This window comes from Kogia breviceps, chromosome 5 (genome assembly GCF_026419965.1).
Source record: "Kogia breviceps isolate mKogBre1 chromosome 5, mKogBre1 haplotype 1, whole genome shotgun sequence".
NCBI lineage: Eukaryota > Metazoa > Chordata > Mammalia > Artiodactyla > Physeteridae > Kogia > Kogia breviceps.
The window spans coordinates 140778960-140793197 of record NC_081314.1 but is presented as its reverse complement, the minus strand read 5'-3'; the positions used below and the strand labels follow the sequence as shown (position 1 = coordinate 140793197).

The following is a 14238-nucleotide window of genomic DNA, read 5'->3' as shown; positions in this document are numbered from 1 at the left end:
CCAGCCACTCCGCGGCACGTGGGATCTTCCCGGACCGGGGCACGAACCCGTGTCTCCTGCATCGGCGGGCGGATTCTCAACCACTGCGCCACCAGGGAAGCCCCCGTGTCTCTTATAAGGACACTTGTCATTGGATTTAGGTCCCAAGCAGATAATCTGGGATACTCTCATCTCAAGATTCTTAACTAAATTATATCTGCAAAGACTTTTTTACCAAGGAAGGTCACAATCACAGGTTCTGGGATGTGGACGTAACTTTGGGGAACCACCGTGAAACACACTACTGCTCCCGAGAACAGGGCGCTGTTACATTGAAGACTTCGTTTAGGTCAGAGAAATGTGGTGGCCACAAAAAAGTCAGGGACTCACTTTACAATAGCCAGTGTGACCCCAAATCTTCTTTAATTGTCTTTTACTATCCAGACAGGGCAGTTCTGAATGGCTTATAATGAACCTTCCTGGGGTAGGCTTATGTAACGTGGTTTGTTTCTGCCAAGATTATACTTTACCTCTAGAAACTTTACATTCTTTGTGAAAAAAAAAATAACAAGTAGGTAAATTAATCTGTTTTGGAGCTTATCTTAATCCTCAGAACATAGCAAAATGCCACAGACGTACTGGAGAAGAGAGAAATCCTAGAGAAATGTAAGGTTTTTAAGATCTGAATTAAAATCTTGTAAAAAGTAGAAGGGGCTTCTTCTGTAAACTCTTGGGGGCCATAACTGTTGTCCTTCCCTGGAGAAGGCAAACAGGCATTGGTATCTTAATCTAGATGGTAGAGCCACATCTTGGCTATTGTAAATAGCAAGCACTTGGGTTTTATAAAGTTTTGTTTTGTTTTGGTGAGGAGCTCGTCATGGGGGGAATTTACTTTTGGCTGTGTTGGGTCTTCATTGCTGCGGGGGCTTTCTCTATTTTGAGAGCGCAGCCTCAGTAGTTGTGGCGCACAGGCTTAGTTGCTCTGCGGCATGTGGGATCCTCCCGGACCAGGGCCCGAACCCGTGTCCCCTGCATTGGCAGGCGGACTCTTAACCACTGTGCCACCAGGGAAGCCCATCATGGAGGGAATTTAAAGGCAGGAATCATTTAGCCTGGGATGAGGGCAGAGATTGATAAGAATTTGTAAATTAGACCAGTTGCTGAAATAGTCTGGCTTACAGTTTGTCAATAGTCTTCTCTCTTGAACACAAAACCAAGCAAGCTGTTGCTGAGCCCAGTGGGAAGGAGCTTGGGCTCCCTGGCAGAACTCAAGCAGAAGCCGGAGGTCCAGAATTTCCAGAAGAAGTTACAGAACAATTCTGTGAATTGTTTTTGTTATATCGCCATGTCGTCCGCATGGCTCTACCATCAACCTCTTTACCCTGAGTTAATATACTGACCCTAGAGCATGTTAGTTAACTCAACCCACAGAGCACAAAACCTCTCTTGTTCCCAACAATTCTTTCTTCTTGATCTCTTTTTTTTTTGTTTTTTTTTTGTGGTACGCAGGCCTCTCACTGCTGTGGCCTCTCCCGTTGCGGAGCACAGGCTCCGGACGCGCAGGCTCAGTGGCCATGGCTCACGGGCCCAGCCGCTCCGCGGCACGTGGGATCTTCCCGGACCGGGGCACGAACCCGCGTCCCCTGCATCGGCAGGCGGACTCTCAACCACTGCGCCACCAGGGAAGCCCTCCTTGATCTCTTTGCAGTGGATTGACCTTGTTTAGGCCCTGCATTTCAGAAATAACACAGGTCACTGATGGGCCAGAGATCAGCCCATCTTCCTGCAGCTGCTTCAAGTCACCTGCTTGTGGATGGAGGTCCATGTGGTACCCTCTCCTTTCTTTTTTTTTTTTTTTTAAGTTTTTATTGAAATATAGTTGATGTATGAAGTTGTGTTAGTTTCAGGTGTAGAGCAAAGTGATTCAGATATATATATATATATATATTTTATATATATGATTCTCTTCCATTATAAGTATTAGCCTCTCCTGAACTCCCTGAAGAGCCAACCGCATTCTCTACCACTGGATAGCGTGTTCCACCTGTAGGGAGAGGTGGGAACGCTACCACATAGACCAAAAGCACACACAAAAGAAGAGGCATGATTGCTGGCTGTTGTGTCCCTTGGCTGAAGGCGAGGAACTTCCTGAGCTCTCTGTTCTCCAACAGCAACACCTCAGTACAGCCAGGAATCCTACGGATAGCCGTCACCAAGAGACGCCAGAGGTTCTTACATCTGCGCTGGCTGGGGTGATCTGTCAAACCTTACACTGAATCACAAGTGTGGCCAGACTGTTTGCTAAACATGCAAGGAACATGGGTGTCTTACTTTCCTGGGGCTTCCAAAACAAACAATCACACACTGGGCAGCTTAAAACCACAGAAATGTATTTTCTCAAAGTTCTGGAGGCCGGAAGTCTGAAATCAAGTTGTCTGTAGCACTGTTCTTCCTCTCCAGTTTCTAGAGGAGAACGATTCCTTGCCTCTTCCGCCTTCTGGTGGCTGCGGGTGTTTATATGCTTGGGGCTGCATCACGTCAATCACTGCCTCTGTGGTCACAATGGCTCCTCTTCTTGTTTTTCAAAACTTGCTTGATCTTATAAGGGTACCCGTGTGATGGCATTTAGAGGCCACCCAGATAATTCAGGATCATTTGCTCAGAATTCTAACTTAATCACATCTTTTGCAATATAAAGTAATATTTATCCTTTTGCCACATGTATCAGTCAACGAATCAGGATTTTCCAAGAATAGACCAATAATGTGTGCGTGTGCGTGTGTCTGTGCATGTGTGCGTGTATGTGTGTATGCACATAGAGAGAGTGAGAGGGAAGGAGAGAGGGAGGAAGCGAGGTGGGGAGAGAGAGTTTAAGGACGTTTAAGGAATTGACTCACACAGTTATGGAGGCTGGCAAGTACAAAATCATCAGGGTCGGCCAGCAGGCTTGGGAGGTGACATCAGTCAGATAGCAGACTAGGAAGTCCCAGCCCTCATTTCCCTACAGAAACACCCATCTGACAGAGGACCAGGACCTAGTTTCAATACTCCAGAGGAGCCCAGAACTGAGAGAAGCTGCCATGCAATGCATAAGAAGAGTGACTTCACTTTAGGCACCTCAGTCCTCCCCGAAGCCAGCACAGCTCGGCGCTGAGGGACATGGCCATGACCCTCGAGTCCTCCCTTGCTGGGGAAGATGGAATGTAGTGTGCCTCAGATGTTCTGCTCTTTCACTCTTTGCACTGCCTGAGGGGCCAGCGTTTTCCTTGCCTCACATGGAGTGCTGATGGAACCAGGAGAGTTGGGACACCTGGGTGCCGTTAAGGACAAAGGAAAAGGGGCGGGGATTTGGTGTGACTGGCACAGCGCTGTGAGATTGAGAGAAGGTGCAGAACCCGAAGCTTCTCCACAGGGAAGGAGGAAGAGGCATGGACCATGCCTCCAATATCCTGGCCTACAGCAGTGCAGCAGTCAGACACCAGAGAAAGAAGAGAGTTCGGGTTCCTGGAGGGCGGGAGTAGAAACCAGTAAGTCCTCTAATTTGGAATCTACACACACAAGTCCAGAGAAGGCCCATCCATAGAAAAAGTCTGAGAGGCTCCCAGAATCTCTGGCCAGACCGACTGGTCTGCAATATATAGCAATATATATATATATAATATATAATATATATATATATATATTGCAGTGGGCTGCAATATATATAAATATAAATGGATTAAACCCTCCAATCAAAAGACAGTTGTGGCTGAATGGATAAAAATAGCACCCAACTATGTGCTGTCTACAAGAGACTCCCTTTAGATTCCACACTGAATCTAAAGGCTGAAATACCCCTTTCAGGGGTAGGCTGAAAGGGAAGAGATGGAAAAAGATACTCTATGCAAATGGTAACCAAAAGACAGTAGGGGTGGATGAACTTATATCAAACAAAAGAGGTTAAATAAAAAACTGTCGGGCTTCCCTGGTGGCGCAGTGGTGGAGAGTCCGCCTGCCGATGCAGGGGACACGGGTTCGTGCCCTGGTCCGGGAGGATCCCACGTGCCGCGGAGCGGCTGCGCCCGTGAGCCATGGCCGCTGAGCCTGCACGTCCGGAGCCTGTGCTCCGCAACGGGAGGGGCCACAACAGTGAGAGGCTCGCGTACCGCAAAAAAAAAAAAACAAAAAAAAAAACCAAACAAAAAAAACAAACTGTCTCTAGAGACAGAAAAGGTCAATATATAATGATAAAAGGCTCAATTCACCAGGAAGCTATAACAATTATAAGTATATATGCACCCAGTATCACAGCACATAAATATATTGATGAAACGGTGATGAAGATGCTCTGGAGGTGAATTCCCTCTTCCTCAGGGGACCTCGTCTATTGTATCTTAAGGCCTTGAGATGACTGGATGAGGCCCATCTACATTACAAGGATAACCTGCTTTATTCAAAGTGTACTAATTTAAATGTTAATCTCATTGAAAAAATACCTTCACAACATTCAGACTGGTGTTTGACCAGTCTAGGTACTGTGGCCCATGAAAGGTGACACACAAAAATAAGCAAGCATACCAAATAAGGTAATATTCATCATTTCCAGGGATTAGGAAATGAATATATCTTTGGAAGCCATTTTTATTTAAAAATTTAAAATTTTTAAATTAAAAAATTTTCATTGATTTGTAACATTATATATGTTTCCAGTGTATGATAGTATCACGTCTGTATACCCTATAGTGTGCTCACCAGCAAAATCTGAGTTTCCACCCATCACCATACAGTGATCCCCTTTCTCCATTTCACCCTCCCCACTGCCCCTTCCCCTCTGGTAACCACTACTCTGATCTCTGTATGTTTGGTTTGGTTTGTTCATTTCTTTTATTAGTTTGTTTGCTTTTTACATTCCAGATACGAGTGAAATCATATAGTATTTGCCTTTCTCCATCTGACTTATTTCTCTTTGCATAACCCCCTCAACGTCCATCCATGTTATCATAAATGGGAATATTCTCATCTCTTTTTATGGATGAGGAGTATTTCATTATGCGTTTGTGTGTGTTTCTGTGTGTGTGTGTGTGTGTGTGTGTGTGTGTTTCTGTGTGTGTGTATATAACATCTTTATCCATTCATCTGTTGATGGGCACTAAGTTTGTTTCCATATCTTGGCAATTTTAAATAATGCCATGAACACAGGGTTGCATATAAATTTTCGAATTCGTGTTTTCGTATTCTTTGGATAAATACCTAAAAGTGGGATAGCTGGATCATACAGTAGTTCTATTCTTAATTTTTTTTTCCTTTTTTTTTTTTGTGGTACGCAGGCCTCTCAATGCTGTGGCCTCTCCCGTGGCGGACCACAGGCTCCGGATGCGCAGGCTCAGCGGCCATGGCTCACGGGCCCAGCCGCTCCGCGGCACGTGGGATCCTCCCGGACCGGGGCACGAACCCGCGTCCCCTGCATCGGCAGGCGGACTCTCAACCGCTGCACCGCCAGGGAAGCCCTATTCTTAAGTTTTTGAGGAATCTCCATACTATTTCCATAGTGGCTGCACCAATTTTCATTCCCTCCAACAGTGTACGAGGGTTGCCTTTTCTCCACACCCTCAACAATCCTTGGTATTTAAGTGCGGGCAGCGAACCCAACCCTGTGGGATTCCCAGCGCGCTCCCGGGTGCGAGGGTTGGTTATGAAGGTCTTACTGTGTGCCAAGTCATTAATTGGAATGTTTTACTTAATGGTTACCTAATCCTTACAATTGCTAAAAGTGCCTGCATTCTGGTCTGTCCTAGGTCATAGACAATAAGGGGCATATGTAGTTAGGTGTTATTTTTATGGAATTAAGAAAAAAGTCTTTTAAGATCCCCGTGTCCATTTCCAAACTAGTAGTTCAGATGCTATGGTGTTGATCTAGACATTGATAATCCTCCGTTGGCAGTTTAGAAAGATAAAATAACAAGAGGAAACTAACAGCCTAGTTGAAGGGAAACAGTTGTGAAGTAAACCTGACTCTTCAAATAAGGGTTCCACACTTGCCTTCAGGGGCTGTCACTTTTCACCTCCCCAAGCCTGAGAATCAGATGTGAAAGGTGACAAATAACGTGACAGTAGAGGCGTCTGCACCACATGGAGTGCTTCTGTGCAGGGAGGGAATGTGCTGGACAGTCCCAGGGGCCTTGGGGAAGCCAGGCGTGGTGCGGGGCGGTACAAAGCCTCTCGTCACTGCCCTGGGTGCTGTTGGGCCCCTCTCGCAGGGACTCGTGATAGAGGACACTTGTGCAATTCCAATGTGATTTCAACACTGTCACCTACATAGGGGCAATTAATCTTCACAGCAATCCTATGACTATTATCCCCATTTTACATTTGAGGGGATATAGTAGATGCAGTATTTTGATCAAGGTCATGCAGGAAGGCGGCAGAGCCAAGACTTTTTGGTTTCAGATGTTTGCCCTGAACGATTTCAAACAGGAAAGTAGAACAAATAGTAGAGTGGACACCCATATGTCCTCCAAAGTAGGTCCAACAATTATGAGTAATTGAACTGGTTCAGCCTTTAAGAGTCTGCATAAATGGACATTTATAAAGAACTATTTATTCATCTGTTGACCTTTATTTATTATTTGTCATCCATTCCACTTTTCCTCCCCTGGGATCACAGAAGGAAACACAAACAGCTTCACAGAATTAGTAGCCATTTCCCAGTGAGGACTTGAAAGGGATATTTTGATTCTTTTTTATTTTTCTTCTTCTTCTTTTTTTTTTTTTTTTTTTTTTGCATAGGGATATTCTTGACAGTGTAAGTATCCTTTCTGTGAAATTGGGAAAGGAACATAATCGGGCCCACGGGTGGAGCTGTGAGTGAGCTCACCATGGCACAACTTTTTTCTCGGAAACAAGCTGTCCGTGAGGCCCCTCAGCCTCCGAGGGCAAAAGGGCCAAGTACACGGGGGTCTCTGCTCCTTCTTCGGGGCTTTTGGTGGCTGCGGGTCCCGCCATGTCAGTTCTCACCCACCCTGGGCAGCAGGCATTCAGGAGGATCTTGTCCCCTCCTCTCTGCTCACTCAGTTTCCTGGCTTGGATTCTGGACAGGACCGTGACGCCGATTTTCGTCACCCCATATGCGGTCTCAGGCCAGCCCTCCTTCCTGTGCACCCCCTTCTTTGTGTCTTCCACAAACTTGTTCATGAGCCCCACCAGCTCCTCCTCCGTGATGGTCTCACTTCGAAACTTCTGCTGCAGTTCAGGGCTGCACTTTTTAAGAGAGCTGACACTCACAAAGCTAGACACATTCACCACTCTTCCTAAAACGCAACACAAGTCATTACACAGACAGGTGAGCCCAAGAACAAGGAACGCCAAATTTCGGGCAGGGGTTACGTCCTCCTGTCCTCTTGTGAGAGGACATTAGGGAAGGAAGAGAACGTACTTTTGGGAGGGGGTTACTCACTGGGTTTTATCTGTTTTATTATCATAAGTAACAATCTGTTATTTCTAATGTTTTTAAAGATTACACATAATTATTTGGAAAATTACAGGAGTGAACTATTTCACTTAAACTCAAGAAATAAGTAATGACAATGGGAAGAATTCTGTGAATCTACTACCCAGAACAACTTGTGAAAATTATTTTAAAAACTTAACTGTTTGAAGTCTCTGGGAATGGTCCTGAGGGCATACAGCAAATGAAGAAACTTTAATTCCCCAGTATCTCCAACAACTCAGGTTAAGAACAGAGTCTGTTCTGTGGTATTTCAACCATGACCTGCTCCTTCCTTTCCCCCTTTCTGGCCATAACAATGGAAACTTCACTCTAGGATGGTGCATCTGAGAACACAAGACTATTGTATCTTCCCAAGATGGGTGGGACATCAGCATTTGCTGTGCCTCGTTAAAAACAGTGGAGTAAATAATCAGCCAGCAAGTAGTGGACCTTAACAGCTGGGTGCGGTCCAGGAAAAAGACAGCAAAAGAGAGTTCTGCTAAACCCACAGTAATCCCAGCGTGACTGTGAGTCTCAGCTAGGCTGTACTTTCTGAGATGAAACATCAGAAACTTCACACGGCAAGGGGAGGAGGGCGGAGACTCAACTTCAAAAACTAATGTAGCCAGTCACTGAACAAATAAGCAAATAACAACCACAATCCCGTGGGAGGCAGGGTCTAATAGCAAGAGTAGCTATAAAATTCTGCAATGTTCTGTTTCCAGCCAAAAATTACCAGGCGTGGACAAAAATGTTAAACCCTTTTTTTCCATGGGGAAAAATGTGGCAACAGAAATGGCATGTCATGTTGCCATAGTCAGTTAGCTTTGATGTCTATCCCACTAGAGGTTTGGAAGTTCAGAAAATATCAACAAATAAATCAGTAGTTGGTATTAGGACTCCCATTCAATGATTCTCTGAAATACATAAACTGATTTAGAGAAACTGCCATATTAATCTTCCGGGCATTCTTCTAAGATGAACACATTTTTGAAACAGGTCAATTATTCCATGTCCTCCTTCTAATCTAGAACATGTAAGGAGTAAGAAGCAACTAGTAAATTAATAGAAATGACATTGTCCTTAAGATAGAATAGAACCAATGTGTCAAAATGTTGCAGTTAGCCCCATTCAGAGATGCTATATTTAGGATAATTTATTTCGCTCTCAAAAACATGACCAAGCCTCTCTCACAACAAAAATAACACATATTTCATGAATTAAAAATGCAAAATATAGAAAGGCATAAAGAAAGAAAAAAAGCCTGCAGAAGCGGAAGTCAGAATGGTTAACTGGTAAACGGGAAAGGCAGCTATATTACTATCAATAAAAGGGCCTTGACATTATTTTTTTCATGGGTCTTCAACCTGGACAGTAGACAGAGAAATGCTGTTAACTTCTGCTAGGCTGGTTATAATCAGTAATCAAGTGACAACCTTTTAAATTCTGTGTTAACTAGTCTACCTCAGGAAGTCTAGAATCAGCGGTGAAAATACTAACGCGTACCAGGGAAGCTTGACCAGGAGGTCCAAAGTTCTCTCGAGGTAATAAACTCCTGGATGTGGCCGCTTCATCTTCCCAGTGCGTTCCATGCCAGCCCCTCCCACTGACTGGATCCCCAGGGATTAGAGCCAGCCACCTGGAGCCCTCTCCTCCCAACTAGGTGAGACCGTAGACTCAGAAGAGAATCCCACGCTCAATTAAGTCATGATAACATGAACTGCTGTAGCTTTTCCCCAACAAAACAAGAATTCTCCTATTTCAAAAGGCAAGTCCACCTTGCTGCACTCATACTGGGAATACAGCATGTATTTAAAATTCCATTTACTCTAGCTTTCGTGAGGCAAGACCAACTGTTTTTTTTTTTTTTTTTTTTGTGGTACGCGGGCCTCTAACTGTTGTGGCCTCTCCCGTTGCGGAGCACAGGCTCCGGACGCACAGGCTCAGCGGCCATGGCTCACGGGCCCAGCCGCTCTGCGGCATGTGGGATCTTCCCGGACTGGGGCACGAACCCGCGTCCCCTGCATCGGCAGGTGGATTCTCAACCACTGCACCACCAGGGAAGCCCAACTGTTAAACAGAGGCTGGCTTAGCACATCTGGAGGGTACTCGTTCCTCCTTCTGGACAAAGCCCAGACACAGCAAGAAACAGCCCAGTTAAGTAAGAAAAGTGGTGGGCCAGAAGTCATCAGCACGAGGTCCAAGGAATACAGCATGTGCAGCTGACACAGGGAACTCCACTGCAGCCCTCAAGTGTTGGGACGAGTGGAGGAATGAGGTGACACTCTAAAGAGCTGACTTTTTAGGTCCTAGTGAACCAATTCTTAGAAGAATTTTCCAGGAGGACAGGATGGGGAAACAGGGCAGAAGCTGAGTGTAAATGGTAAATGCATGTACTAAATCCCCAGCCACGCCTCTTAATCTTTCTAAAAGTATCTGCTTGTCTCCTTTGGTATGTTTAATGGGTGGTGGTTCCCCTCCTGGCCCATTACTTCGGGGGTAGGTATTATAGTAGTTTAACCCAAAGGAATATGAGAGTTTGTTTTGTTTGAAACATTTAGCAGACTGAAGGGCAGTTAAAATGGACCTGGAGTTCGGCAGGTCGGATTGCCGAGATCCCTACGAGTCATGCTAAGGACCTGGACTTCCCTCCTGAAGGATTTCTGGGAGGGGGAGTGAGCATGCAGAGTACAGAGAATGCCCGGAAAGCAAAGGACTCAAGAAGCGGGGAGAGGGCTTCCCTGGTGGTGCAGTGGTTGGGAGTCCGCCTGCCGATGCAGGGGACACGGGTTCGAGCCCTGGTCCGGGAAGATCCCACATGCTGCGGAGCAACTGAGCCCGTGTGCCGCAACTACTGAGCCTGCGCTCCAAAGCCCGTGAGCCACAACTACTGAAGCCCGCGCGCCTAGAGCCCGTGCTCTGCAACAAGAGAAGCCACCGCAATGAGAAGCCCGCGCATCACAACAGAGTAGCACCCGCTCGCTGCAATTAAGAGAAAAGCCCGCGTGCAGCAATGAAGACCCAACGCAGCCAAAAATAGGGCTTCCCTGGTGGCGCAGTGGTTGAGAGTCCGCCTGCCGATGCAGGGGATGCGGGTTCGTGCCCTGGTCCGGGAAGATCCCACATACCGTGAGCCATGGCCGCTGAGCCTGCGCGTCCGGAGCCTGTGCTCTGCCGCAACGGGAGAGGCCACAGCAGTGAGAGGCCCGCGTACCGCAAAAAAAAAAAAAAAAAAAAAAAATTGGGGAGAGTCCCTTAGGAGAGTTTACAATTGTCTAAAAATGACAGCTGAGGGCCTGTTTGTAGAGCTGGGCTGGGGGTGAAGGCATGGGAAGAAAATCAGTAGGACAACGCTGGTGAATGGCAATAAGCGGGCAGGCGTGGTGACCTCCAGGATCCTGGTGGGTGGATGATGGGATCAGTGACCAAGACGATTTGGGGAAAGGACGAGTCTTTGGAAATATTTGTTTTAGATGAGGGGATTCGGGAGGAAGGATGGGAATCAGGTTAAGATGGAGAGGCGAGAAGACAAAATGTGTGCCTGGAGTTCTGGGAATGTTCTAGGCAGGTGACAGATTTGAGTGAGGCCTAATGAACTGGTGGGAGTAGAGACTCCACTAGCCTGAGTAAGGTCACTCTGAGAGGGGGTGGGAGGAGAGAAGGCCTGAGATGGACTCCTAAGGGAACGCCGCCTGTGAGGGGCACGGAGCAAGTCAAGAGCCTCTCAGAGGAGACCTTTGAGCTAAGATGGGAAAAAGAAAGAGCCAGATGTGCAAAGAGCAGCTGGACAGAGAGCACCATTGACCTGGGCAGTGTTTAGAGGAACCTGAGGCCTCAGGGCACCTGGCCGGATGGTGACACAGATGGAGGCCAGTGTAGTTGAGCAGGAGAGGTGGGGGAGGGGGTGTACATGAGACCAGAGGCAGGCAGGGCCCAGATCTTGCCAGAAACACTGCAGTTTGGGCTCTTCATCAGACTCACCTTGGGGTTTTATTAGAGGCAGGAGCTCTGTGCACACATCTTGGGTACCAAAGAAGTTCGTTTTCATAGTCACTTCTGCTTGAATATGAAACGGTGTGGAATCAACAGCTTTTAGGAGAAAAGAGAAGTTGAGTGAATAAATAGTAGCCATCAAGGAACATTCCATAGGAAGATATAAAGAAAATAGTGCATGTGAAATCTGTTGAACTTTGTGTAAAAGTGGTGTCTAGTTAGTAGTATTGTGCCAGTGTGAATTTCGGGATTTGACAATGCCCTATGGTTTTGTAAGATGGCACCACTGCGGGGGGGGGGGGGGCTGCCCAAAGGGTGCACACACACGGGATCTCTGTGCATCAGTTTTTGCAATTTTCTTGTTTATTTCAAAATGCATTAAAAATTAACCCAACTACCCCAAAGTCCAATCAGAAAGAGGCTGTGGGGCAATCTAGAAAAGGTCCCCAGGATTCGAGCCAAGGAAGCAAAGTTCCCTGTGGCTAGAAAGCATCCAATTCCCTGCAGACTCCGCTCTCGCTGCGCCCCTCCCCCCTTCCCTTCTCGTTCCCTAGGGAGTCATTCTGGACCCCACAGGCGGGAGAAGCCCCACCGCAGCGATTCCCCGACAGATAACGGCCCATCCCGGATGCAGAAGCTCGGGAGTGAACGCCTCGCCTGGGACCACCCATCCCCTTACTCTTGAAGGCGATGCCCGCGTTGTTGACTAGCACATCGAGGCCCCCGTACTCCTTGCGCAGGAAGTCGCGCAGGGCGCGGATGCTCTTCAGGTCGTCGATGTCCAGCTGGTGGAAGCGCGGGCTCAGGCCCTCGGCCTGCAGCTGCTGCACGGCCGCCTGACCCCGTGCTGTGTCCCGGGCCGTGAGCACCACGTCCCCTGGGAACTGCCGGCAGAGGTCACGCACGATGGCGAAGCCGATGCCCTTGTTGGCCCCAGTGACCAGCGCCACGCGTGCGCAGGACGACATGGCCGGGTGCTGGGCGTGCGGTGCCCTTGGGTGGAGAGCCGAGCCCGTCGTGCTTTCCCAACGGCGCGGCGCGTCAGAGTGTCTGCGCGGAAGCTGGAGCTTGCAGAGCGCGCACCTGAAGGTCCCACGCCCGGAGCGGCCAGGCTGAGGGCGCAAGCGCAGGCGCAGGCTCCGCCCCTTCAGGGCTGGGCTCGCCGGCGCTCTCCCAGCGGTGCAGGGAACCCAGAGAGAAGGGTCATCAGGCAAGTTTGCAGGACAGTCCTGCTGAAAGGTCGCTGCTGGCGACTGCCTGCCTGGCATCAGAGAATCGTTCTGATTAGCTGTGTTGACTATGTTTAAACTGAACCCTATCCTCTGTTCTCCTCCTTTTCACCCAGATGCTCAACTCTTCGCGGTTGCGCTTGAAGAAATGGGTCATTTGTACAGACTTTGTTTTTCCTGGTGTTTGAAAAATATTGCTCGAACTGAAGTCTTTATAACCAAGAGTTGTGGAGTAAGTTGGGAGAACATTGTAGGGATCAAGTGTGTGTTGCTTTCTCCCGTAAGTATGTGAAAGCCAAGCTACTGCCCTATGCTTGGATGATTCTCACGTGTTAGCGGGGAGTGTTTACTGAATCATCATAGGGTTAACCTCACTAGATACTTCCAGTGTTGTCAGGTTACCTGTATGCAGGTCCTGAAGTGTACAGGTGCAAAGGGGCTTTGCAGCCCTTTCTCACACTCAAAACAACTCATCAGGATGCATCTTCTTCTCTCCATTTTCAAGTGAGGAAATGGATCCTCAGAAAGTTCATACATTAGCTCAGTGGTGGGAAATTTCCTTCCTTACTATTTACCACTTAAAACAGAGGAATTAGGGGGTCTATAAGATCATTTTCATTTCTGTGCTGTCTCTTGTCGACTGAAAGAAAATGCGCAACCTAGGGGACTTCAGCCTGGGATATAGCCTCTCAGATAGCTGAGGGAGGAGCCAGGATATGTAGGAGTTTTTGCAAAAACAAAACAAAACATGAAAACAACGCAGGTAGTCGGAACATCAATTACTGCTAATTAAAGAAAACCAGACATCTCAAGTTAATGAATTTAGCACTTTTCAATGTACGGGAAGATGCAGGAGTCTGGGCTTATTGAAATTATTCCTTTGATGTGCACCTGAACCATCTAGAGCCAGTATCCTGTTTTTCTCCGTCCTGAATTCCCTTCAGTGTGCACCAGTGCAGTCCGCTGCCATGGCTGATGGCTTGATCCCTTGTTTACTGAAATGGCAGGCAACATTCTTTGTCCACACTCTTATGCTATCCACAAGCTACTAGTGGCTACTTAAATGTAATTTTAATCAAAATAATACAATTAAAATTATCTCTTTAGTTGCTTTAGCTGCATTTCAAGTGCTGAATAGTCACGTGTTAGTGACTGCTGTATTGGACAGTTCAGATATTTCTTTCCATCAGTGCAGAAAGTTCTCTTGAACAGCTATATTTTATTTTATTTTATTTTATTTTATTTTTTTATTTTTTTATTTTTTATTTTTTTTGCGGTATGCGGGCCTCTCACTGTTGTGGCCTCTCCCGTTGCGGAGCACAGGCTCCGGACGCGCAGGCCTAGCGGCCATGGCTCACGGGCTTAGTTGCTCCGCGGCATGTGGGATCTTCCCGGGCCAGGGCACGAACCCGTGTCTCCTGCATCGGCAGGCGGATTCTCAACCACTGCGCCACCAGGGAAGCCCAACAGCTATATTTTAGATAGTCTCCAATTATGTTGCAATTTCAAGGGATTTTTTTCCAATCAGTTGCAAAAAACAAAACTAATAACCAGGGAAAGACCTATGCTTTT

At 47.2% G+C, this 14238-nt stretch overlaps 1 protein-coding gene across 1 annotated transcript; it reads right to left on the bottom strand.

Moving 5' to 3' along the window:
• Window positions 1–6554: 6554 nt before the first annotated feature.
• On the bottom strand, window positions 6555–12557 carry CBR1 (carbonyl reductase 1). The gene is made up of 3 exons (XM_059064072.2): window positions 12117–12557; window positions 11426–11533; window positions 6555–7265 (listed from the first exon to the last, which is right to left on the bottom strand). The coding sequence occupies exons 1-3, from the start codon at window positions 12403–12405 to the stop codon at window positions 6829–6831; spliced, it is 834 nt and encodes a 277-aa protein (XP_058920055.1). The 5' UTR covers window positions 12406–12557; the 3' UTR covers window positions 6555–6828.
• Between the last annotated feature and the right edge of the window lie 1681 nt (window positions 12558–14238).

Bases quoted from the DNA above. Each gene is read 5' to 3' on its own strand.
- CBR1 (XM_059064072.2), bottom strand. From the start codon at position 12,405: ATGTCGTCCTGCGCACGCGTGGCGCTGGTCACTGGGGCCAACAAGGGC. The intron at 11,534-12,116 runs GTAAGGGGATGG...TTCTCCTAAAAG, and splicing joins CGCGGGCATCGCCTTCAAGA to CTGTTGATTCCACACCGTTT. The intron at 7,266-11,425 runs GTGAGTCTGATG...GTTGCGTTTTAG, and splicing joins GCCTCTAATAAAACCCCAAG to GAAGAGTGGTGAATGTGTCT.